At 41.2% G+C, this 26,909-nt stretch overlaps 3 protein-coding genes across 23 annotated transcripts in view; 2 read left to right on the top strand and 1 right to left on the bottom strand.

The window, feature by feature from the left end:
• rbm47 (RNA binding motif protein 47) overlaps positions 1–15,439 on the top strand; it is a 31,186-nt gene extending 15,747 nt beyond the window's left edge. For 6 of the 21 annotated variants that reach the window (XM_071504198.1, XM_071504200.1, XM_071504197.1 and 3 more), the window contains 6 exons: positions 6,879–7,758; positions 7,909–8,239; positions 8,654–8,677; positions 9,178–9,387; positions 11,333–11,523; positions 12,024–15,439. In XM_071504198.1, coding sequence (XP_071360299.1) covers positions 6,910–7,758; positions 7,909–8,239; positions 8,654–8,677; positions 9,178–9,387; positions 11,333–11,523; positions 12,024–12,275 — 1,857 coding nt within the window. In that variant the 5' untranslated portion in view covers positions 6,879–6,909 and the 3' untranslated portion in view covers positions 12,276–15,439. Of the gene's footprint in view, positions 1–3,213; positions 3,295–3,321; positions 4,391–6,878; positions 7,759–7,908; positions 8,240–8,653; positions 8,678–9,177; positions 9,388–11,332; positions 11,524–12,023 lie in introns of those variants that run through there. The other 15 variants (XM_071504208.1, XM_071504206.1, XM_071504211.1 and 12 more) reach the window with 11 other exon arrangements.
• A 1,694-nt stretch (positions 15,440–17,133) lies between these two features.
• On the top strand, positions 17,134–23,762 carry zfp91 (ZFP91 zinc finger protein, atypical E3 ubiquitin ligase). The gene is made up of 12 exons (XM_071504196.1): positions 17,134–18,073; positions 18,398–18,435; positions 18,618–18,734; positions 19,128–19,167; positions 19,508–19,618; positions 19,701–19,793; positions 19,947–20,132; positions 20,378–20,428; positions 20,654–20,732; positions 21,272–21,386; positions 21,510–21,609; positions 21,735–23,762. The coding sequence occupies exons 1-12, from the start codon at positions 17,664–17,666 to the stop codon at positions 22,738–22,740; spliced, it is 2,346 nt and encodes a 781-aa protein (XP_071360297.1). The 5' UTR covers positions 17,134–17,663; the 3' UTR covers positions 22,741–23,762.
• LOC139636289 (uncharacterized) lies at positions 23,758–26,905 on the bottom strand. Its single transcript, XM_071504220.1, has 2 exons — positions 24,881–26,905; positions 23,758–24,736 (listed from the first exon to the last, which is right to left on the bottom strand). Exons 1-2 carry the CDS (start codon positions 24,952–24,954, stop codon positions 24,043–24,045), a joined length of 768 nt encoding a protein of 255 aa, XP_071360321.1. The 5' UTR covers positions 24,955–26,905; the 3' UTR covers positions 23,758–24,042.
• Between the last annotated feature and the right edge of the window lie 4 nt (positions 26,906–26,909).

The raw sequence follows: 26,909 nt of genomic DNA on the forward strand, positions 1-26,909 counted from the left end.
CTTCTCTTTCATCAAGTTCATTGTTTTAAAGGCTTTTGGTCAGATACTGCAGCTGACTCTGATACTGCATTGTGTTTGTGCAAGAGACAAGACAATGGGACCAAATATCTGCTCCATGCTGCTTTTTATTTGGTGGGGTTATCATCAGGGTACATTTTACTGCTTGGCATCTTCAAAGATAATTATGTGGAGCAGGTAATTCTTTAAGGCAGCGAAGTTGTGAAAGCTACCTGAAACAATCATGCTGTCACAAAAGATCACAGCAGGAAGCTTTTTTTTTTGGTCAGTTTCCGTGCTTGTCTAAGAGGAACTGTTTCCAGAAAAGCAGAGTGGGGGACTAAACAGCGTGGTTTACTCCTACAGGTCGTATCGCTCTACAGAAATAAACAGCAGGACCTCTGGTCTTGTGACACGCTACTCATTTACTTATATGGATGACTTGTAATAATAGATGGCAGTCATACAGCCTGGCCAAGATACTGATTACCAGCACTGCTTTACTGCTGACTTTATTCCTGCTTATGCAGGGTTTTTGCCTAAGTGGCAGATTCCACTGTATGTGTGTGTGTGTGTGTGTGTGTGTGTGTGTGTGTGGCCCTGGCCTTAATAGAAAACCAGCTTATCAGAGATAACCAACAAAGTCTAAGAAGCCCTCTCTAATGTGATTACTTATGATTTAGTTAAAAGAAATAGTGCTTTATCTAACACACGTCACTGGCGGTGTTATATTGTTACATAGAAAAGTCACTGTTGTAGGATTTGATCCAGTCTGCCATCATCAACAAAAATCAATCATAAGCCACTATGTATGTTGAATGATTTACATGAGTTTAAAAGGAAAAAGTATATTATGTCATTTTACCTAAACTAACAATTAATTGTGGTTTAGGTCTTTTAACAGTGTAATGAACATTATTCCTCTGTGTCATAGAGTTCCACTGTCCCAAAACTACTAAAAACACATCAGTGAGCCACACGTGTGTCCCAACCACAGTTCTGCTATCATAAATATTCACTTTGGCACCAAATTTGTATTAAAACTGCAGTATAACACAAAATACACAATAACACCAGTGCTATCCTTCAGTACAAGTTGATTTCATTTATTCCTTCAAATTTAACTAAAAAACGCAAGTAAACTGCAGTCTGCAAGACCTGTTTGAAACTGGGTCCATATGCGGTATGAAGTTTTAGTGTGTGTGTGTTTGTGTGTGTGTGTGCCTGACAAATGATTTAGTGAACATGTACAATGATTACGATAAATGTTCTTCGCGTTCCTCGCTCGGATCTTCCTGTGGGGTTTAACAGTTAACTGTTGACCTGAAGAGTTGATGGTCCTGTTGTGCGGTCACCAGAACGCCCGAACCCTCTGGTGCATGTCTGACTCCCGATTGGCTCTCACTTAGGACTGACAGTTGATCTTTGATTTAGACTGACCCCCCCCCCCCACCCCCCCCCCCCAGCTTAGTGGATGGCAAGGTTTTACTGATCCTGCTCCCTAACAGTCTTTTCTTGCCTTGCGCACATGTCAAAGATCAAAGATTACACTGTACATATTTTTACACACACACCTTTATGGACACACCTTCACACATATTTCACTCCCTTCAATGTCACGGTAATTGATCTGACAGTTCTATAACCAGCATTTTATTATGCTAGCAAATTAATGTGCTACAGTCCGTGTGGTTTAAGCTCTTCTTTTTTGTCCATTCATCAGTCTCTGGTCTTTATGCTAAATAGACTTTCTTCTTGCATGTTTACTCAGTCGTTAAGGAGGAGAGCTGGTTTCAATAGCAGCTGAAACTCAGCACACTGTTGACCACACACTGTGACTTTCATCTCTCTGTCCCTTTCACCAAATCAGCTCTCTTCTTCCCTCACTCCCTCTTTTCTTGCCCTTTTCAGACCGAGAAGAGTTTTTTAAGACAGAAACTCTCAACTGGCCATTTTTTTTCCCCTCTGTCGTCTCTCTATCTGCTCTCTTGACTGCCCAGGAAGGTGTGTGTTGTTTGCTTAAGTTAAGCTGGGCTAGGAACATGTTCACCGTTGTTATGTACAAAACGCACACACACACACACACACACACACACACACACACACACAGAGTTGTAGTCTTGTGCTGACATGACATAAATCACTGTTGTGGTAACTCCCAGTCAGAATTTCCAAATATCCTTTCACAGTGAGACAACAACATGAGGAAGTATTCAAAACCCAAGTTTGAATGTTTCCGACTGTTTTTCCCACTTCTGCAACTCTAAGCAGAAAACCCTGTAAATCCATTAAAACAGCATTTCCCATCAACCCCAGCGTTCAGATTTGCAGGTTTGTTCAACAGGTGCCTCAGTGTGTGTATGTGTGAATCTACTATTATTTTAATGAAGTAAAAGTACCAACACATTTATGTTAGAGTACTCTATCACAGGTAAAAGTGCTGCATTTGAAATCCTACTGAAGTAAAAGTACAGCCATATCAGCAAAATGTACTTTAAGTATCAAATGTAAAACTTGTTCTTGTTCTGCAGAAAAATGGCCCCTGTGGCTGATCTGTTATTATATGTAAGGTGGAGGTGATTTTAATGACTTTATATACAGTTCAGTGTTTTAGTCCAGTGGTTTGTGTTTTTTTAATGAAAAATTGGACAAATTTAGGCCTTAAAAGAAGTTTAGAGGGGAAATGTTTCTTTGGTTGAACTGCTAAAGGCTCATAGACATGTGAAATTGAGACGCAACAAGACTATTGGGGAAACACTGGTTTATTCCTTAACACATAATCATATCATATTTTTGAAATATAAAATCTGAAAAGACACTACAGCTGTCAGGTGAATGCAATGAACTAAAAAGTACAGCATTTCCTACTGTATTATGTATAAAGTACAAGAACCGTTAAATTCTACTAAATTACAGTATTTGAGTAAATGTAATTAATCATTTTCCACCAAATACACACACACACACACTCACAAATCCTAGTGAATACATGAATAATTTAAAAGTAAATAGCTTCTCCCAAAGTAAGGCTAGGATCCACCCACATACACCCTCACAAAGAGTACCTGTTTTAGCTCCACCCTCATCAACTCTCATGCTTGCAGCTTTGGTTCAGCGTGTGTGTGTGTGTGTGTGTGTGTGTGTGTGTGTGTGTGTGTGTGTGTGTGTGTGTGTGTGTGTGTGTATAGAGGAGGCTGGCCTCTGTGCTCAGTGCCCTGCTGTACCTGTCTCTCATGGAGGTGGACTAACACTCCCAGAGCAGGCAGCCAAGCAGCAGAGCGCTGTGAAGCAACAGGGGTAGCTATCCTCCCGTCTGACCACTCTCCGCTTCTCCTTCTCTTTTCCACCACCATCCCTCTGCTGTGATATCTTTCTCAATATTTCTGCTCTGTTTCAGTCTCACTTCCTTCTCTCTCTCTCTCTCTCTCTCTCTCTCTCTCTCTCTCTCTGGTTTTGGATTCTTCATCTTTAAATGATGAGTTGCTGTGACATGAAGCTATAGAGGAGCGTAGTGTGTGAAGATTATTATTTAGTAGGCATGGCATAAATGGTATTTGCATGAGTCATTTAGTATCTTAGCTACTTGTAATGTTATCTATTGGGTGTGTGTTACGTGTTCAGAAAAAGCAGCACTTGAACTTTTTCAAGCGTTGGTGTTTCATTGATCCTATTCTTCAGCCTTGTGACGCTGTTGTGAGGGGCTGCTGGGTGGACACTGTGAGCCTCAACATGTTCTCGTGTGTGGCTAAGATGGCAGCGTCCTTAGGCCTCTTGTTTTTTTTTTTCCTCACTGGATCAATGTCACTCAGGATAGAACAGCAAACTGAGAGCTGCATTGTTCCATACTGTTGGACATGCACATGGATTTCTTTGCTCCATAATCTGCAGTAAACTGGGAACCAAAAGAGATGTTTGTTAGCTTCTGAACAGGATCTGTGCATTTGACTGAGAAGAAAACATGACAGCACTGTTGAATTAACATCAGGTCAGTGATGAATCAAAAATAGATGGAAAAAGATGGAATTTGCCAGCAGCAGTCACTCTGTCTTTATGGTATAATGGTTATGGTAAAAGCCTTTCTGTCTGCTCATAAAACAATTCAGTCCCCAATAATGTGCTGTTAATACCTAGCGAATCAGGTGCTTCTATCAATCATAAACACAGTGTAATGGCCAATCTCCACAGCAATTACCGGAACACAATCAACTCCTTGCTCTTTAACTTCCCTCACTTGCTGTGCGCAGGCTAGCTGGTCCGTCCCTCTCATGCTTCCCTGAGTTCATAACCTTTGACCAGGTGAACTCTGTGTCCGAGCTTTGTTTTAACTATTAGCCGCTAGCTGTGTTGTGCTGCAGCAAAGAGGTAAAGCCGGGGCAGAGGACTCACACATACAGTAAGTGGTCATGACTTAGATTTCTTTCTAAAATTCTATTTTTTGTTTACTCACTAAGACATCATCTGTAAATCTTTATGCTCTCTGTGAGTAAAGGTTGGGATTTGTCCCCATCAAGGTTAATCATTTACCTGTCGCTGCCTCAGATTTCTTCCACTGAGTCTCTCTCTCACGCTCACACTCAAACATATACATGCTTGCATACACCTATGTATGTACAAGGTCAGAGCTGTCTGTTGTTTTTTGTCTCTTAATAATATTTTTTCTATTTCCTCTTCCATGCTGTGTTACTTCCCTATTTCCTTTGTTACCCCTTGTTATCTTTATTTTTCTCTTGGCACACTTTTTCAGATACATTTAGATTTCAAAAGATCCCACATACACAGTCACTATTCTCTTTTTTTTTTTTTTTCAAAGGAAGAGAGATTGTAACAGACCATCAGAGTTTCGCTTCACAGTAAGCGCTGTGATTTCCTGAGTATCTCCTAAGAAAGGAAAACCTCAGCACAACAGTGGTCAGCACTGAGGAAGTTAGGAATAACTCCAAGGGGTCAAAAGCAGGAAGTATGTTACCCCATACTAAGGCTGAGCACTGAATATATCATACTTTTGACACACACAAAATATCCAGAGAAGGGGGTCTTGCCCTGACTATAGTATGTTATACAAAGTGTCAACCTCACAGTGTCACATAGCTTCTTTTTATCACCGAGCAGAACTCCCAAAGTGAATATTGTCCTCCCTTTGTCATTAGTCTGGCAAGATAAGGCTGATAAGAGATGGAGTCATGTTAGCACTTCACACGATAGAAGGAACAGAGGGAGGGCACATTGAGCTGTAGAAGCAGAGAGGAAAAGCAACATAAAAATAATGTTTTTATGTAGCAAGCTACTGCAAAAACCTTGGGTGACGTGTTTTTTGTGCAATAAAGGGAACTGCATCCTTGCTGAGCAGAGTCAAAATGTATCTCCTCAATTAGATATCCCCCTAACCTTGCCTAAAACAGTATTTTTATATGATCTAATGTCATCCTGACCTGTGTCAACACCTAATACTGCCTAAAGATAGAAGGAGAAAACATCATCCTGTTTCCCCACTCTTGGTTTTTGTTGTTTTGTTTTCCCGTGATCTGATGTTCTGGCATTATTGTCTTCTATAGATGACAATAAATAAATGAAATAATAGTTTACTTCAATAATAGTTTACCTTAAATTTGTATGCTATGCTTACTGTACTTTTTAAAGAAACAATATTTAAAGCATCCCTTTTGATTCTGTCTGACATTTGCATCCTTGTTGCTCCCGCTGTGGAAGAGGTGTGAACTAGTTTGCAGGTAATTCTAAGCCCTCCAGCCATGGGCGAACTAACAAGTGAACAGGTGTGTGTGTGTGTGTGTGTGTGTGTGTGTGTGTGGGTGGTGCGAGAGGTGGATATTGGGTCAGGTCAAATGAGTGTGTGTGTTACCGTGGTTGCTTGGCTTTGTAGTGTTTAACCTTTGTTGACTGCCTTACCTATCTCCATCAAAGTCCAGGCAATTTTATGACGCATAAAAACACACACTCATTGCTTACCTAACTAGCAAGAGATTCTTTTTTTATTTGGCCTATTTGCAAACATGATGTTTAGTCCAAAAAAAGGAGTTTGCTTAGTAGGCTGCTGTGATTTGTTTCTTCAGTGTTGTATGCAGCATGGAGATTTGAGGATTTAAAATGCAGTGGATTTTTCCATTCTGAATACTGGCAGTGACGGAAAATAACAGAATAAGAGGTTTATGCTTGGGAAGCCGATTTCTGATTGTTCTCTGTTCCTCCTATAGGGCTGCAGCTCGTAATGAAGTGGTGCACACACAGAGACACACACAAACACACACAGAAAAAGCTGCACCCACACACTGTATAACATTTATATTGATAAGGTGAGGTTGAAAGTCCAACACTGTCTCGTGGTGAGTGTGTGTGTACAACAAGTGTAAGACAAATTACTTTGTGCAGCTTTTGTCACAGTATGGAGTCATATTTTACACAAACTTACTTCTAACACACACACTTAATGAGCATGTGACCTATTCGTACTCAGTGAACCTTGAGCTCGAGTTTTCAGGGTTTACAGCCCTCAATTCTCCGTGATAGGGGTCAGAGGTCAGCAAGGAATCTGAGGAACTCAACAAAACAAGGTTGTAAAACTGCTGATAAGGGAGGGTTCACTGGGGATTTATAGATGCTGTATTTTCACTGTTCTCTCTAGGCCACATTATGTGTGTTTGTTAGCTAGGTAATCTTGCATTTGATTGTGCCTGCAGATTGATGATTATTTTGTTTCAACAAGCAGCCATATTATGACCTTTTGTTGATTAAATGGTACCGTCTGAGCATGAACCCTCTCTACCTACTTTTTCTTCCTTCATGTTTTTTCTGTTCTCTCTTGGATAACAGTTGGTTGATACAATTTAATGTAAATTGCTAAACCTATCTCTGTTTGCCCTCCTCAGGCCCCGGATCTGATTGGATGGTTTTGTCAGAATGACAGCCGAAGATTCTGCTTCCTCATCGACCATGAGCAATAACGCTGCCCCATCCAAACCCACCAAACCCTCCAAACCCTCCTCTGGTGCCACCCACCACTCTCTCCATGGACAGATCAACATCCCCGAGGGTGTTGCAGGTGCCCCCAATGAGGCTGCACTGGTGGCCCTGATGGAGCGTACTGGCTACAGTATGGTACAGGAAAATGGTCAGCGTAAATATGGCCCTCCTCCTGGTTGGAACAGTCCATCTCCTCCACGGGGATGTGAAATCTTTGTGGGTAAAATCCCTCGGGACGTTTATGAGGATGAGCTTGTCCCAGTGTTTGAGTCCGTAGGACGCATCTATGAGATGCGGCTGATGATGGACTTTGACGGGAAGAACAGAGGGTATGCATTTGTGATGTACACAGAGAAACACGAGGCCAAACGTGCTGTGCGGGAGCTCAACAACTATGAGGTGCGGCCTGGGCGGCTACTCGGGGTCTGCTCCTCCGTGGACAACTGCCGTCTTTTCATTGGTGGCATCCCCAAGACCAAAAAGCGTGAGGAGATTTTAGAGGAGGTTTCTAAGGTGACCGAAGGTGTACTAGATGTGATAGTTTATGCCAGCGCTGCAGACAAGATGAAGAATCGTGGCTTTGCCTTTGTAGAGTATGAGTCACATCGTGCTGCCGCCATGGCTCGCAGGAAGCTGATGCCTGGACGAATTCAGCTGTGGGGTCACCAGATCGCAGTGGACTGGGCTGAGCCAGAGGTTGATGTGGATGAAGACGTGATGGAGACAGTGAAGATCCTTTATGTAAGGAATCTGATGATGGAGACCAGCGAGGAGACGATTAGACAGGTGAGATTAGCTGACCGATCAGTTTTCAAGTTTCACTGTAAATGATTTTATCAAGTAAAAATAATATCTGACATGAAGAGGGAGAGATTGGTATTGTTTTTGAGACTATCAAGCAAGGCTTAAACTACCCATACTTTCTCTGTCAACCAGGTATTTAGCCAGTGGAACCCTGGATGCGTTGAACGTGTGAAGAAAATCCGTGACTATGCCTTCGTCCACTTTACCTCTCGAGAGGATGCCGTCCTGGCAATGGACCACCTCAACGGCACAGAGGTTGAAGGGTCCTGCATTGAGGTGACGCTTGCTAAGCCAGTTGATAAAGAGCAATACTCACGTCAGAAGGCCTCTAAGGGTGGAGTTTCTGCCTCTCCAGAAGCTACTCAGCAGAACTACGTATACCAGTGTGATCCCTACACATTGGCTTACTATGGTTATCCCTACAACACCCTCATTGGACCCAACAGGGACTACTTCGTCAAAGGTTAGAATTTATTTTTTCTGCTTTTGTTCCAGTAATGATAAGTTGCTAAAGCTACAGTGTTTTTCTGAATGCCAGCAGTTTTTGTAAATGTTGGTATCAGCAGAACTCAGTGGGCCAATGCACTGCTAAAGATCTCATAATGACATCTAACAGATGCTATTGTAGGAGCAATGACAAACGCACCAATAATGATTTAATCTTTGATGACTAGAAAGTTTTTAAAAATCTTTAACTTGATGAGGGTATGTGGCTTAAAATCAGAGATTTGTTGTTTTAAGGTGAAGACAGAACAGGGTGATGGGCCAATGAATGCTAATCCCATTACCTTTGATTGATTAAATGTGGTCTTTGGGTGGTAGCAGGACAATCTATTTGACTTTCAACAATCATTGTGTTTTGGTTTTCTCTCCAAAGGATCCCCAATGATACAGAACAATGGTAATCTCTCACATCCTTATTCCTACTTATTCCTTTAATGAACAATGAGCTTTCTTGCCATTTGACAAAACATTTTCTAACAACATCCTTTTCCTGCTGTGCTATCACCTCCCATTTCATGCTGGGTTATTGCAGAGATCACAACAAAGCTAGAAACGTCTTGGAATATCATTTCATAGTGCCATGAACTTGCATAACTAAGAGTCAGAACAGTGCTGAAGAAAGATGTCAAACTGAACCTAAACAACTCCAAAAAAATCCTTCGCTCAAACAGAAGCTGAAGCAACATTATGAGCACATTATTCCCTTAGATTAGACCTGAAAGACTCTCCTTGTAAACCAAGTCCTGACATCTTGAGAGAAGCTTTCGAAGATATTCTAAACTCGTCATTAAATCTTGCTTTACATGTTGTCATACACAACTTTCAGCAAAAGCTGCCCCTGCTGCCCAAGCCCTAAACCACAACCCCTGTCATCATATTACTTTAATTGTATTTAAGCAGGTACTGTGCGAGGTCGTGGTCGTGCTGCTGCAGGTAACCGTACCCCTGGACCGCGGGGGTCGTACCTGGGGGGTTACTCTGCCGGTCGTGGCATCTACAGCCGCTACCATGAGGGCAAGACCAAGCAGTCTGAAAAATCCTATGAGCTGATGCCCAGTCTGGAGCTTGCTGCCTCCGTCAACCCAGTTGGCATCAAACCTGGCACAAGTCAGTGAGATAGATATATCCCTCCATATCCTCCGTATCCTCGCCCACCTTAAAAGCCTTTACTAAACCTTTCCGCACATAATTTCTGTGTCTCTCTAAGTCCTGTGTGGTTTGAGGAAGTTTGTAAATCAAGGTAATAGTTGTTGCTGGATGGTTATGTGCAAAAGGACTTCCCTTCTCTTTACAGTGAAGAATGAAGACACTAAATGTATGTCCTTTCTAGCATGACCAGAAAGTAACTGCTAAGCTTTGTTCCTCATTCTTTCCTTTTTGGAAATTTGTCTGTTCAGACTGAAAACAGCACTGTGTTAAAAGAACAAAAGGACTGCATCGTTGGGGGCGTACTGGTGAGACAGTGAAATACAATCCAGGAAGGGAAGTAATACAGCCATGAATTTAAAGGCTATCAGATACCAAAGCACTCCATTGCAGTGGCACTGGATTACACCAGCAGTCATTATATCGTTTGTCGTGACAATGACCAGGTAAACAAAGCCTGGAATGTAACTGACTGACCGACAGTGTTTTTTTTTTTTTTTGTTTTGTTTTTTTGGCCAGATGACACAGTGGTCTCAGTGAAATGAACAAAGCAGCTATGATTTTTCATGCGGTGCTGCTTTCTGTCTGAACATGGTCGTAGTTATTTGTGCTTGCACAATCTCCTTTTACATGAGCTCAACTCAAAGTTTTGACTGAAACATAGTTAACAGTTCTGCAAGTCTTTTTCTTTTGAATAACAAAAAACATTTCATAAAAGATTTGCCTTTTTTTTGCAATATGAATGATGTCCATACAAGTGAGCAGTAGCAGCTGCTTTAGCTCTCATCTCCTCTTGTCTCTTGCGTCCTCTCTGTTCTGATCAGCTAAAGGATAATGCCAGTGTTACAGAGAGTTCTTGCCCATCACATTTTGCTCAGTTTGCAGTGTGTGCTATGTGTAATGTGATTTGTTTATTGGCATCTACTAATTTTACATTTTGTGGAAGTGACATTAACTGCTGTCCCAGCTAAAAGGAATGTGGCATCAAAGGTGTAAGGTGGCTTGTTTTTGAAAGTATTTCCTGGTCTTTCTTTCCTCCTTCTCTCCTGTCAGTAAGCACAAGGAAATGTAATGCATTTCACTGACTGGATTGAGGAGAAAAAACCCGACACACATTGGACATACCAAAACAGAAACTATCACAGAAAATGTGATTACATATTTATGTGAGTGGATGCTCAATTCTAAATTTGAAGTACATTTTTACACTCTACAAAAGGTACAAACTTCAGTGATAAACACACTGGTATTATTCTTCAGTCTATCTCAAAAGTTACTAAACCTATCAGATTGGCCATTTTTTTTCCAACGTAAAATTTATACTGAACTACCCATTATTACAATAATGTCATGTATTTGCTGATCAGAGGTCCATTTTGTAAAGTGGTCTTTCCTGATGCTGCCTCTGGAACGATTTGACCCCGGTCTGGAGCTCAGTCTCAGTCCCAGTCTGTGTGGAATCACAGGATCACCACCAGATTCAAAAGACTTTTGTCCATCTGAAACAATGACTGACGTTGTGTTCACTCCGTGTGAGAGTATGTGTGTGCGTGCGTGCATGCGTGCATGTTTTGGAACACTGGGGTTAATCCACAGTTGAGCACTAACATAATCCGAATCACACCACAACGCCAATTTGTGTAACTTATTATTTTTTCCTTTCTTGCCTAAATTATATCCCTTCATCCTTATCTTTCATTGTTCACATTTTCCTCATCTTTTCATAGATCACCTACAGATCTAGGTATACCTGTTTCATGGGTGCATGTGTGCTTGTCTCCTCCTGTTATTTCCTGTATTTTGAATACAAACATATTAACACATATTATCTCTTGGTATACTCTGTTGTCTGCTGTGGGCCAGTCTGTTATCCAAGCTCTCATTCATGCGTTCTGTCTCTGTGCAGTGGCATTGCCAACTCTGGGTGGGCAGTACCCAGTGTTCAGTGCGGCTCCTGCAGCCAAGCTGATGGAGGAGGGGAAGGTGCACACAGTGGAACACCTTATGAACCCTCTGGCCATGCAACACCCTGAACACACCACCGCGACTGCTGCTGCCACCGTCCTGCCTGCAGTCTCTACCCCTCCACCTTTCCAGGTGTGCACAGTGACACTGTGTTATATGTTTCACAAATGTTTGAATGATTCATGGTCATTAGGATGCAGTGTTGGGAAGTGGTGAATTATATGCAATTAAACTATTTATTTAACTACATTTAGCAGTAGCCTGCTGGCTGTTCAGCTACATTCGTATGTGCATAGTGATTCAAGTAGTTAAATTACTTTTTTGCTATTTTTGTATAGTTGACTAAGGAAACTACAAACAAATTTGGCCCATAAAAGGAAAAGAAAGATTTTTTTTCTTTATATTCCAATGAATTTTTATATTTCAAATAACTTGTGTTACAGTTTTTTAGAATATATGATAATATATGATTATAATATATAACTCACTAGTTGGACTCAAGGTAAAACGACTCACCATTCAATGCATTCATTCAGTGAATCTACTCAACACACTGAGTATAACCATTGAGCACATACTTCAGAGTCCTCCAATTCACTGTATCCCTCTTTTTTTCCGCCTACATTTCCCAGGGTCGTCCAATCACTCCAGTCTATGCCATGGCCCACAATGTACAGCGTATTCCAGCAGCCGGGGGCTTGTATGGAGCTGGATACGTCCCCATCACAAACTACGCTGCCAACACAGCAGCTCTGGCTGCTCTGCAGAAGAATGCAGCAGTGGCAGCTGCAGCATATGGAGGCTACACTGGTTATGCTGTGCCACAGGCCTTTCCCGCCACGGCCTTCCAGCTGCCCATCCACGATGTCTACCAGACATACTGATTGTGAGGCTCAGATCGCATGAAATAACGACAACAAGTTTTCCTGTCTGTGACTAAACGACCACTGCAGAATCTCAGAAGTGTCCATTTCATCATATAGAAACATCTCTTAAGCTTGTGAACCTCCAAGAGCTCTGAAGGAATGTCGTTTGAAGCAAATGTTCAGAACACAGACAATGCCAAAAAAACATCTCATATCTGTCGCACCTACTGGCCTCAGTGCAGCCTGGACCCAAGGCAATCATATCCCAGGCTTAATTATGCAGCACCACTGTTTTCTACTGAATGTTAAAACACACACAGAAGACACTCCACTCATTGAGGAAACCTGCCTGTACGTGGTGACAATGACATCCTCCAATAATCAGCATAACTCACAATTACAACACAAACACAACCCCCATTTTCTCTGACCCTCGCCACCTTGTTGCTATGTCAACAGGAACACTGAAGGTACATTCAAGTATTTATGAAGATACATATTTAAAGTTTTAATACTATGCAGGTCTCTCTTTTTATTTGGGGGGTTGTATTTGTTTTCTGAAGCAGGAATGATAGACCTTTACACTATGTCTAAAAAAAAGAAAAAGTGGAAAACTTGGGATGGGGGGGGGGGGGGTTCGGGGAGAAAGAAAAGTTAATTGAAAGGAAGTAAAAGTACAACAGGAACTACTGACAAATGAGGATGCCACTGAAGACAGCTGTCTTTGGATATACTAATGTTTTTTTAGTATATTTTTTTTCATTATTATATAGTATTCTACACAATGCTACATGCTCTAGGTGATGCTGTCCGTCCATGCTGGTTGAATGTGTATGCTTCAAACACACCTGTTTGGTACTTTTGGTTTATTTAGTTGTACTTGTTTTTGGTTGTTTTTAATGACGGTTGTAAGTGTTGTTGCCTGCAATTAGTTTGCTTGTTTTTATGTCTCCATTTTAACCTTTGGAAACTATAGTATATCTTGGTTTGTTTGAAGTAAAGTAGCCAACTTACTAATATTATTGTGACAGATTCCCTGGGAAACATATATGCGAGAAAGAAAACTGAATGCTTTTCAGTTATTTGCTACGTGGTTTACCTACAAGCCTTTTTGAAAGTGACATCATATGCATGGAGATGTTTCCCATCCTGTGCAGGAAGGGGACTAAGACTGAACAGATATTAGTTGTTTTTGCTTGTTTGTGTATGTTCTATTGATGTTTTGTTTTGCATTATTTGTATTGTTTGGTGAACAAATATGGACAGAAGTGAGAGACACTTTTCTATATGGACAGGAGCACTCTGTCTCATAAAGTGCTTCTGCATTCGCCAGTGCTAACCAAAAACTGATGTCTCCGAACACTCCAGTATCATAACATTAGAAAACTTCTCTGGGCCTGATTACAGGGCTACTTTATCCTTTTCACCGTGCTTTCATGAAAAAACACACAGAAGAAAAGACTTCCACCTGTGCATAGCACTGGAGTCTTCTCTGTTCATATTTCTAATGAACCAGAATGGAGGTATTACTGTGTTTTGGTGAGACGAGTAGGTTTCAGTCTCTGCAGTCAGATGTGACAAGGCTACCTCTCTCCTGTAGTCTCTTCTCTGAACGATCCTGCAGTCACACTCCATATATTTGTCCCCTCTTCATTTCTTGTCCTCCAAACTGTGCTTGACCAAGGTGCACTTAAATGTATTTATGAAAGGCAAAACATTTGCCGCTTTCAGATGAAGAGAAAGCATGAATTCATGTGTGAAATGGGCTAGTTGGTGTTTTTCATTTTCTATGTGTCTGTCCTTGCAGATAAAGCATAAAAAATAAAATAACCCTTGTGAATGTGTTGTAGGCACTTTTAAAACTCTGCAGTGTGTTGAAAACAGTGTAAAACTGAACTGGGAATAACTGGAGCAGTACCTCATGCTGATATATACAAATAGCTATGCATATATTGTGTGTTCTGCAACACACAAACTTAACAGATGCAAGCAGCTGCTGATCATGAAGTCACACTCCACAACAGCCATCTTTATATAACAACACACAAACCCTTTGTGGGCTGGCTTGTATTTGTAAACCAGTTATAGTAGTTAAAATTTTTGTAATCCAGTTTGTTTTTTTGTTTGGTTTTTTTTTCCCCCATTCAGTGTATTTGAGGAGATTTCATTTGATGTTTTTCCATCAGCTCCTCAGATTTTTAATAACATTTTACACAAAAAGTAATATGATATGTTTGACTTTAGTGATGGCCTGGATTTTGAGGTTGTGAAAAAGATTGTGACTAAGTTATTGATCCAAGAAGTTGAATTAAAAGTGTGATCATCCATGGGAAACAAGACATACTCGTTTAATCTCCCTCATCATTTTGCTACTTCTCCCCCCTCGGAAACTGGATTTCATTCAGAAAGAAAACTGCTGTCAAACTGCTTTTATTATTTTCTTGTATGACAATAAGTCAGGATATATTTAATATATGCATTACATGTGTTGTGTATGAAGTGAGAAGAAAAGGTATAATATATTCTAAAACATATTTCTTTTCTTTATTTACGCCTTGTTTTAGGGATAAAAAGTCAGAGTAACAAAAGTAGAAAAAAAAACTCTTTTTTTTTGCCAAAGTGTCCAATAGTTTTTAAACATTCAAGGTTCATTTTGTTTTTGTTATGTATAATATTATGTTTGCTATTTTGAACCAGATTTGGTGTTATGAGTGGGAACACAAAGGCCATTTCTTTCTGCTTCAAATTGTCAACCAAGACTAAAATTTGTCTGTTGAAACTCTGCTTGTTTTGACTAAGCTTTTAAAGGTCTAATTGTGATTTAACAGCCATGTCTTAAACAACAGACAATTGTATCCTTCTGCTTCTGCCTCCCACTCAAGACACCTGCTTTACTTTCTCTTGTCTGCATTTCACCCACACTACAGCTGCAGGATAAACTCCTGCTCCTTGTGTCAGTGGTGTGGAGATACATATGCCTAGTTTAATATAGGTGTTACCATTTAAACTCTTCCTAGTGTGTGCCTTATTGCCAAGATGTGCCCTTTGCCATTCCTTTGTAGACCTATGCAGACTGTTTTCTATCTGAAGGTTTGTAAGAAAAAAAAGAAAAAAAAAAAAGCTTGTTCGGCATTGTCATATTTATAGTGTTAAAGTAGATAAATAAAGCATTTTCAAAAGGATGCATTGCTGTGTAACTCATTTGTCTCTTTATGTACAGTATTTCCATATGTGCCAAACCATGTAAACTTGGCTTAGTTTTAGATTAAGCAGCATAACTGTTAAAGTGCTAAAAAGGGTCAGCAGTTTCTTGAAAGGTTCCAAGGCAGAGCACTTTGACTCTGACCCCTGTGAATGGAAACCCATCCCTGACCTCATACATCAGCTATTATTAAGCAACGTGTCATGGTGGAGAGAGCAGAGGCAGCACAGTGTTTGGAGAATGTTTCATAAACTTCTCTGTGGCGGGTCAACTTTACTCTAGAAACATGTTGTGCCCCAGTGAGGAGTTCAGGGAGGATTTTAAGAACATAAGTAGCCTTCATCATGTCGTACAATATGTACAAGAGGGCAATCACAAGTACATCGTTTTTCTTAGACAGTGTCACCACCTTTCAGCTAACTGGTCACCAGTTTTACCACCAAAATGGTAACCTCATATATTAAGGATGGGTATATTGATACTTAAAATCAATAGGGCTGATATCAAAAACAGTTACCATCTCAAGTTAGATCATGCACATGAACAAGTTTCTCTATGCGCTCTCTGCTGCTGTGTGCATGTGCATAATGATCACCTTGGTAATTCAGAGAATTCACACAGCAAACATTCATTGTTTGCCGTTCATAGGCTTCCAGTACTTCAACTTGCATGTGATTAAGTAATTAATTAAATGCAAGTTAAAATAAAGTAAATAGAGGATAGAAAAAAATAATGCTTAATGTTTGGTCAATCACATGGTGGTAATTTATTCACAAGCAGCTCAGTAATGGTGCATTCATCTCTTAAATCATAATGTCGCATTTAGTGGGTTAGGGTTAGAAAAAGGGTTAAAAAATATTGGTACCAATATTGATTATTCTGTTATTGGGTGATTACCAACATGGGGTTTTTTTTCTGATCTGTGTGTTCATGATGAGTACATGATTAATAAATGCTTCAGACTGCCAAGCTCCTGGAAGGAGTGAGGTTATTTCCCAGGAATATTATCTCCAACATGCTGCCATAATAAACACATCCCGATACCACACCTACTTTTATCATTTTAAATCATGGCAGAAGAAAGTAAAATTGTAAGCCATGCTGGATAGCCTAATGTTATTAGAAGGAACTAGAGTGTATCATTTAGGATAATATTGCCATCTGCCGGCAAACGCGCTTCATCAGCGCAGCCTGCATCAGAGCTAATGTCCAGACGGTGTTCAGTGGCAGCCATGTTAGCTCCAAAGTCATCAATGCAGATTATTGCCGGGAACAAAAAAAAAAAAAAACACGTTTAAAATTTCTTGATGTTAAGATAGAAATCGAATACGTGCAAGATTTACCACACAGTCCAAGTGTTGGGTATAATATAATTTATCAAGTTATTTGACACAGAGCACAAAATACAGTAGGGTATAGGAATAAAGCACACTGAAAATTGCATCTGGTTTCATATGAGTGACAGGAAGAATATTCTGCATGCATGGAATATTTTCCCATTTTTGATGTTGCTGTTGTATTACTTACTGTTATCTATTGTGCAAAAAATATATATTGTTAATTGTAGTTTTCTTATTCTTATTTTACATCCTGAAGCGGTAAAGTCCCGACAAAACAGGAGGAAATATCCTTAAAACAAAATCCAAGCTCTGTTGATCAGACTACATTTCCCATGATGCCTCGACAGCCATTCGTATGCGCGCTGCTTTTGCACGGCTGCTGCTGCTTTAACAGATTTATAAACGACGCCTCTAGGTCGAGTGGATGAGTAGAAGGCACAGAGGGAAATCCAGATGATTGTGGCAGCTGCGAAAATGCGTCTCCGCTCCTGAATGTAACCCCAGTTTATATTTGGCTTAAAGGAGACGCAACAAAGCGCACAAAATGGTTGTGCACCAGGCCCGGGCGAATAAGTAGGTTTACTATAGCTTTAAGAACGCGAAAATAGTGTCTGCTTCTTTAAAATTATATCGGTTTATTAATGAATAGATAATTAAGAAAAGTTTTCAATTTCTAATCAATAAATATATGCATTTAATTTGCGACGAACTCAGCGCACTCACGGAAAATGTCCCACTGTTGGATAAAGGCCGCTTGCCATCAAAACGTCTTTAAACCAGATGTGGTCCGTTTTTCCTCTAATTGCAAGTAAACCTGCTTGACTTTAAGCGGAATTTGAGGTAGGCTGAAGTGTCCTCACGGTGATGGAACCGGTGGGCGACCGAACCGGGGATGTAAATACAGGTGAAGAATCGGCGGAGGACAAGGCCGCAGATCAGACCCCGGCCACCAGTACGACCGTTACACCGCGGAGGGGGCTCAGAGAACGGGGAGCGGGTCGCCCGAGGTCCGGCGTCTCCGCTTCGGTAACGGACGTTAACGGAGCTGCATCGAGCCCTCAGAGCTCGGGTCGGGTTCTCAGAGACAGGTCAACGAGGGCAGTGCCGGCCTGGCTAAAGGACACCAAGAGCGACGACGAAGACGAACCGAGCCCGGACACCGGCACGACCAAACGGAGGAAAGTTTCCAACTCCAGGCGGAAGAAAAATTCAGAATCTGCAGGTTCAGCAGAGCCTGAAGGGGGGATCGCAGGTGACAGCCTTCAAGGAGCAGAGTAAGTTTTTGATTGAACAGCCCAAGGTAGTAAGAGCATTACATTTGTTTATGATGAGCCTGTCTATACTTTTAACGTGTATGTTAATGACGGTGGGGTCAGTTCCTGTCAAAAGCACGCCTTCAGCATAGCTCGTCCCCTTTCTGCTTTTCTGTATTGGGAGGGTGGAGTAAAACTTACCTGGCTTCAAAGTTTGTCACATTTTATTCAGCGCTACAACTTTTGAATGCATTGCCTCGCCAGAGATGTGATGAATGGTGGCATGTTGCTCAGTAGGTAGAGAAAATGTCACATCTCGGTGTTTTTTTTTTCTTATTTGTGCAGCTCGGTGAAGTCCAAGAAACCTGCCACAGATGCTCAAGGTAATTAGAAAAATATTACACAAGAGCTTCTTGAGATATATATATATATATATATATATATATATATATATATATATATATATATATATATATGAGATATACCTATTACTAAATTTATTGAATTACTGTGTATTTCACGTAAACAGTATGTTTGATGGCATGTTTCTGCTACCTCGCTCCAGTTCTTCCCTCCAGACGCCCCCCAGCCCAGACTCGTGCCAAGCCCCCTTCTGGCAGGGCCAGCCGCAGCTCTGCCAAGCCTGTGTGTAAGACCGAACCTGGAATGGAGAATCCAGCTGGTGAGCAACCTGTTGACAATGCGCTGCTTTGGTTCAGCATTTGAGCCTGTAATTCACAAATTAGATCATACACACACACACAAAGACACTGGAACATCATGCTGACTACTGCTCTTGAGGTTGTTTATTCTTTTAAAATTTAGTGAACTGTAAGTGAAATCTGGTTCCTGTTTTTTAATTATGGATTGGTTGTCATCATGGGTTTTCAGTCCAACTAATGGCATCAGTGCTGCTTTTTTTTTAGTTAAAAATGTGGGTGTAAACCTCTCCTTGTTCCTCCTTACTCCTTAAAATATTTGTTTGTTTTATGTATTCATGGTGTTTCCTATTGTGCTTCATTTATAGTAGTTGCCTTTCTTAAAACCGTGTCGTCTTTCTTTCTCTGTTGTGCAGCAGTGGAAGGAGAGGTGACCAAGAAAGAGAAGTGTGATGTGTAAGTATATTTGTCCCTTTGGGTAAATCATTATATGAAAATTGCAAGCATTAAAGTTCAGTGCTGAAGTTGAATTCATAATGTAGGGTTAAAATATATATTAAAGAATCCTTTAATCCAAATTCAAGAAGTCCCATTTATTTTATTCCTTTTTATTCCTTATTAATTCAAGCCATGCAGATATTTTCAGTTTTATTGAGAAGGAATCTGGGAAAAATGTTTTTTTTTCTACTGGTCTCATGGTTTTTCACTGTCTTGTACATTGTGAAAATGTGTGCCTGACTGAGAGTTAGGTGGTGTGTTTTCATAACTACTCTGTTTCACACTTACGCTGTCTCAGTAAAAAGAAAGAGGAGGAAAGCGTAAATGTTGCTGAACCAGTCTTGGATGATGAAGACCATCCATTTCAGGATGACCCCAGTGACCTCAACTACCAGCCACAGAGTCAGAGGTAAACTTATCTCAAGTGCATCACTCGATCCCCTGCAGAAAGTGTAAAATCCTGTTTCAAGTCTTTGTTGTTTTGCTTTCAGCGGTGCAGAGGAGGAAGAGGGCCTCAGCAGCGACGAAGATGTTCCTTTTAGAGATGACTTAAATGACCAGAGCTACGACCCGAAGGGTGAAAGGTGTGTGTGTGTGTGTGTGTGTGTGGGTGGGAGGGGTTGGGATTGCACCTGTGTTTGCATTCGGTGTGTCTTTTCCCCTGTTCAGACATGAGTAGACATAGGTGCCTATTTTTTTGGTTTTGTCACTCGATATTTCTCTGTTTTTCTTCTTAGGGATGCCCCTAAACCAAAGCGCAGAGCTCCTCCTAGACAGAAGGAGAAGAAAGAAAAAGAGAAGGCACCTAAAAAAGAGAAAGAGGTTGCAGAGATAAAGATAGAAGGTTCAGACAACTTGGAAAGTGTGGAAGATGAAGTAAAGCTTGAGGAAGAAATTGTGGAGGATCCGGATGGACCCAGGAAGTAAGCACAGCACCACTCGATGTGTATACAGTTATCAGTTGGACAGATTCACATTGCTTTTATGTCTAATGTTATTGCAGTGACTATATTATTACAGGTTCAATCTGAATGTACTGTGAGTGGTTGTTTGTGTGGTTGCAAGTCAAACTACTTTACATAGTGGATTTATCACTACGTAATATAAAATGGCTCTGACTTTGCATTGCAACTCAATTACATAATTTTCTTTGTTCACTGTGTGTCAGGAGAGGCCGGCGGAAAAAAGATGACAAAACCCCACGGCTGCCAAAAAGAAGGTAAAATTAATGTCTGTATTGGGTCATTGTAATCTCAAATCAAAAATATAATTTCATATATTATCATCCAGAAATTTAAGGATATGATAGTGGTTGTTGATTGACATAGTTGGCCATGGATGTGTGAATGTGTGGGTATATATGGGACATCACAGTAAATATGCGGAAATCCATTAAAATGTTTGGTATTGTAACAATACAGTGACATGTGCTTCACCCACACAGAAAGAAGCCCCCGGTGCAATATGTGCGCTGTGAAATGGAAGGATGTGGGACAGTCCTGGCTCACCCTCGCTACCTACAGGTTTGTCTCAGCAGTTACACAATCCCACTGAGGATTGTTTACGTCTTTCACAGTGTCAAATAAAGTTAATGGAAATGTATTCCAAACTTTGCAGTAGAACATTTCATTTTCCAATATTTCAAATGTCAACAACAGTGATGTGTGTGAAATGTTGAAAATAGAGACAAATGTCTGTCACATTTTCCTGGAGTCCGAGTTTCTGTCTTAAAATAGTTTGATTAAATTTCTGTTGATAGACTAACTAATTAATGGTTTGGTCCAAGTTTATTTCCTGGTGATTTTGTTTTGTCAATATCTATAGCTGAGCGGAACTAAACTTGGATCCAAGGTCTTTGACATCAGTACACATCTGAAGGGAATAATGGGTTTTGCATAACATGTTGACATATGCTCCAATAATTTACATTTTAGTGACAATTTGACCTTGCATGCTTTTATCAAGCCTGGTAACAAAACCTCATCTACGATGGCATTTTTCAGCCTTTCCATCCAAATGATGCTGATATACTGTTCTGCATTTTCTTTGTTTTCCACAACAGCACCATATAAAATACCAGCACTTGCTCAAGAAGAAATATGTATGTCCTCACCCGTCTTGTGGAAGGCTTTTCCGCCTACAGAAGCAGCTTCTGCGTCATGCAAAGCACCACACAGGTACACATACAGTGCATACATAAAACATGTGTTAGGTTTGATCTGTGTTTGACCATTTCTAGCTGTAATAAATAATGGAAGTATATGAGACCACATGTATAACTGAGCGTTTTGTGATTCTAGACCAGAGAGACTACATCTGCGAGTTCTGTGCTCGTGCCTTCAAGAGCTCCCACAACCTGGCTGTGCACCGCATGATCCACACAGGAGAGAAGCCCTTACAGTTAGTACTTCCCTGTTCACATTTTTTGGTCATTTTGTTCTTGTAGTTTAGAAATTTATTCATCTTGTAAAGTTTTCCTAGATCAGAGACATTCCCTCTAAATGTTCTATTTCTTCCACCAACAGGTGTGAGATCTGTGGCTTTACCTGTCGCCAGAAGGCATCTCTCAACTGGCACATGAAGAAGCATGATGCTGATGCCACCTATCAGTTTTCCTGTTCCATTTGTGGTAAGAAGTTTGAAAAAAAGGACTGTGTCGTGGCCCATAAGGCCAAGAGTCACCCAGAGGTTCTAATCGCTGAGGCGCTAGCAGCCAATGCTGGTGCCCTTATCACAACCCCTGCCTCTCTGCTGGAACTGCCGGGAAACCCCATGCAAGCAGAGGTCACCAACTTGGACGTGAGCCAGGTAGGGCAGGATGGGCAGGTGGACCAGCTGAGCCAGGAGGGGCAGGTTGGGCAGCAGGTGGCTCAGGTGTCCCAGATGGGTCATGTCACCCAACAAGTGAGTCACCAGGTGGTTTTACTGGGACAAGACCAGAGCCTCCATACCATGCAGGTGCCAGTGACGATTGCCCTGTCCCCTATTGACCCCCCTTCACCAGCTGACAACCAGCAGCAGACTCACCTCCAGCTGCAGATGCCCGTCCAGTTTGTGCAGGCCGCTCAGCAGCCACAACAGCCTCAAATCCAACAACTGACCCTCCATTCCAGCTCAGTGGTGACGCAGCACCGACCCCAGCTCCAGCCCCTGCAGTCATATTCCTCCCAGCAGCAGAACCAGGGGCAGACACAAATCCTGCAAATGACCTTCCAGCCGGTCAGCCAGTCCCAGACCCACATTCAGCAGATCCCCATCCTAGCGACCTCTCATCAACTTCAGACCCTGCAGACAGCCGCTCCGAGCCCCCCTCTACTGTCCCCATCCCAACCTCAGTCCCAGGATCCAACCTCCACCAACGGGGACAGCTTTATTCTGGACAATCCGGTGCTTACTTCCTCCTCTCCGTCAGCTAACTCCCTCCAGCAGACAGAGGCTGTGGGGGAGGACGGTGTGGTCTGGGAGCAGACAGGACAAGGGGAAGTTCTGGCTGACGGCACTGAGAGACATGTGCAGCAGGTGCTCATGTAAAACGAGGATGGAGCACACACAGAAGAAAATAGAGGAAGAGTGTGTCATCAGTGACCTGATATTACTGTATTGCAATGTTTGAGGTAAATGTAGGATCACCAATATATTATATACTGTTCACTCATAGTCATATTTGGTAGTTTTTTAGAATATCTGTATCAGGGAAGGATATGTATGTGTCTGTATGTGTAAGTTGTTGCCTTTGTACATAATAGTCCTGTAAACTTAACTAGCCTTTTATGTGAGTGTGTGTATTGATGCTGAGGTAATGTTGCAGAGATGTTGCTATTATGCAATAATATAGCATACCTCTTAGTAATATACAGCACATCAAATTTCATGTGTGTGGCAAGTTCCTACTGGAATAAATCAGATTAATTTATATAATGAATTAAACACAAAACACACATTAGAAAACTATAAACATCCTCAATATGTGTGGGTTGAGTAAAATCTGTTTCATTTATTGTCCACATCTTTAAAACATTAACCTGAAGAAGTTAAAACACACTCTGAACTCACAAAGAAAGATTAAACATTTAAAAACCTGGAGAAGTATAGTCAGAAAAAGTTTTACAGGTCTGTGAAAAGACACAAAATATGCAGATTAAAAATCAGATTAAATTCATTAAAAGTGTTCCAATGATATCTGTGCAGCTGTTTGTTAAGCCTTGCTGTTGGTTGACTTTGAAGGAATAATAACCTGTAACGTATGTGCTACTCACTAAAGTCTTAGGTCATTGTAGGCAGCCAAGTGATGACCTTGGGCATTTTAAATCCCACATAACCCAATCCCTATCCCCCCCACCCCCCAAGGGAAAAAACATGCAAGCACAGTCAATGATGTAGACAGTTAAACTCAAAATTTGTCTATAATCTTTGAAGTGTATTGGAATTTGATGTAGAGACCTTGGAACATGTCAATACTAAATCAGCACCTCTGATCTGTGAAATAAGATGTGTGGTAATGCAAACACAAAAACTGTTCATTTATATAATGTAAATAAATGTCTTAACGTTTATCCAAAGTGTTTTTATTGACACACAGAACATCATTTTGGGTCGGCCATTAACAACAGATGGTTCAGTCCTCAGCTCCTCCTGCCCACACCACAAATGGCTCTTGATGTAAGTATGTGAGGAATAAAAATGTAAGTGGCTGCCAGAAGTAATGTCGGCCTGAGTTATAAGTTTATCATACAATGGACAGTAGATAATTTCCACATACTCATACAGAGAACATATTTTACCCGCACTACATACTATTGCTTTATGAGAGCACAGGAGCTCGGAAGACATACATCAGGACATGTTGATCCGCTCTCTGTCCCTTTGCATGGCATACTGCTTCATAGCTCGTTTAGGAGGAACCAAGGAGTTACTCAGTCCAACTCTCCTCTTCTTCACCTGCTGCCCTCCTGACTCCTCCTCCTCTGTGATGTTCTGAGATCCTGCAGCACAGGAGCCCCCTGCATTGGGCGCAGCGTGTTCTGATGCTGGTGCCTCATCACTCACAGGTGGATGACAGTCAGTGGGAGTGACTGGGGTCTGGAGGTCACTGTCATGAGCAAACTTGCATTTGATCCCAAACCTGCACCTTCCGTCCTTCCTGTATGACACACACACCCTTTTGCCTCCTATCTGGGAGGGTTTGGCCTGCATTGTTAGGGGGACGTGTTTCTGCAAGGCGCTGAGCTTCTGGTCTGCCTGAGCTTTGAAAGGGTTGGCAAACACACTGCTGTTAGAGCAGGCATTCAGAGGAGGAGGAGGCAGTTTATTAGGGGTGAGTGAACCCAGGGAAGGAGCAGGCAGCGTGGGCTGACAGGCTGCAGATGATGCTGGTGTTAGGGGGTGTGGTGGTGATGAAGAGGGCTCTGGATCCTCTTCCTCCGGTTCCGATTCACTCCCTGAATCACTGGAAGCTGAACCAGACTCCAGCAAGAAATTGCGGGTCTTTTTGACAGATGTCGCCTCATCGCCCACCTCCTTAACAGAACTTTAGGATAGAAAAGGAGCAGAGAGCGGAAGAGAATACAAGTTAACACGTTAACAGCCTATGCGATATTTATTTATTTATTTATTTTTACAATTATCTGACAAGCTGTGTTTAGTAAAAGGTGTTTTGTAAGTTAATATTTACCCATCTCCACCGTTGTTTACATCTTCGTCGCTGTCAGATTCCGACGACACTCCGTAACCAACCAGAGAGTTCATGCCTTTACAATGAACTGAAACTAAGCTAGTTAGCCTGTTAGCTTTGTCTCAAAATAAAAAGCGAGCTAATGCTGCTCCTAGGTGACCGCGGTGTTATAGCAAGCGGATTAATTTATTAAAATAATACAGCGGAAAATATCTAACCATTCCCATTTCGCCTTCTTCAACATCTACGTTTCTATCAGTGTTAGCTATTAGCCGCCGTCAAGTAGCCGCGGCTCAGTGTTTATGTCCCAGCTGCCTGCACTGCCCCCCGCAGCACAGGCGCGGTACTGGTCAGGTCAAGTATTTATGTACAGTGCGCATATAAAAACAACACGCGTTCACGAAAGTGCTTTGCAGAGAGATGAAATCATGAGATTACTTGATTTGCGATCGCAATCAAATGATCAAATAAAAACCCACAGACATCCACATCAGAATATAATTAATTTAAAGATATCAATGATCCCAGAAACCATAGAGATTTGGCATATTTTGTATCGGGGATTTAACATATTTGCATTGGAGGTTTTTGGTTATTCGAGGTTGTTAATTCAGGTTTAAACATTATTTTTCAGCATTTGTTTGTGTACAGCTGTTAGCTGTCAGCTGGGCAGATTACATATTTGGTTGATTTTCAAAGTGAAAAGAAGTAAATAAAGCATCTGGAGCAAACAGACACTACAACGTGCGCCTTTCTCCAAATGGTAATGCCCTATTGCAGTTTATTTCATGAGCTTAAATAATAGGAAAAAAATAACTAATTGTGATCTGGGCAAAGCCTGCACCCTACTAGGTCAGTAGTCCAGGCTACTTCCCACAATTGCTATTTGTTAAGTTGTTTTTTTATAGGAAAAATGAGTTGTGAATAGTCTACGTATTTTTGTTATATATTAACATATTCATCATAGAACATATAAAAAGACAGTACACTGACACCTAATTCAGAGAAGTTAAAAATATACAGCACCAACTTACAGATCACAACATCGCCTCATACGTCATCATATGACACTATCTACCCTTGGACTCCTCAGACTCTTAAAGATGGTTTTAATAACAATTATTTTGAATGTACAGACTTGTTATATGAATTCACCGCTGAAGGTACAAGTAAAACATCCAAGATTTGAGAAGTTACTCTCAAGACACATTGCATATTTCCTGCCTCTTTTGTGACTGCTGTGTTTAAAGTTTTGTGCTGCTTGAAACTGTATATTGCAGAACTAAAAAGATGCAACATCAATCTTATCCATTAATTTACTGCAAATTAAAGCCAATTTCTTACCTTTACTGCACTGTCCTACCAATAATGCGGAGCGATATATTAAGTGTGTTGCAACATCACACTGCAAATAAAAATACACTTGAAATGTTACTTGGGTGAAAGCGCAGAAGTATAAAGCACTCAGGAGAATGACCCCTGTCAATGTTATATTATTAATGTTATTATATTACTGGATCATTTTTTACTGATAATATGCATTAAGATGCAGGCCCTAAACAGTTCTTCCGCCTTGTATTTGGTCAAGGTGAATATCATTTTATATGATTTTAATATAGCCTAGTTTAATATAGCCTACCGTGTAATATATGACAGTTCATAGAAAAGTAGCATGAGATGAAAATATGCAAAGAATAACAGAAGTAGCCTTCTTACAGCAGGTTGCTGGAGCAAACGTAGCCCACTTGGTTACTCCGCCGTGATGTACAGGCCGCTTTTTTTATCGTGCACATGCGGAAACAGTCCGAAATAGTCCGGGCTACATCCTACTCGAAGTCGGACTATCTTTGCTGTTGTCACAACCAGTAAATCAGATAAGCTCCTCAAGTATAAGTTGATGAGCTCCTCCTTCCTCCCCGCCGAGGCTCTCCGCCCCCGCTCGTCCCGTTAAATTCCTCCTGCCTGGCATCAGGTTCCCGGGGGAAAGGGCGGAGAGTTGGCCACCGAGTCTGTAACATAAGCGGACAGG

Source organism: Trachinotus anak, unplaced genomic scaffold (genome assembly GCF_046630095.1).
Source record: "Trachinotus anak isolate AG129_WGS33_773 ecotype Australia unplaced genomic scaffold, CSIRO_AGI_Tana_v1 ptg000019l, whole genome shotgun sequence".
Lineage (NCBI taxonomy): Eukaryota > Metazoa > Chordata > Actinopteri > Carangiformes > Carangidae > Trachinotus > Trachinotus anak.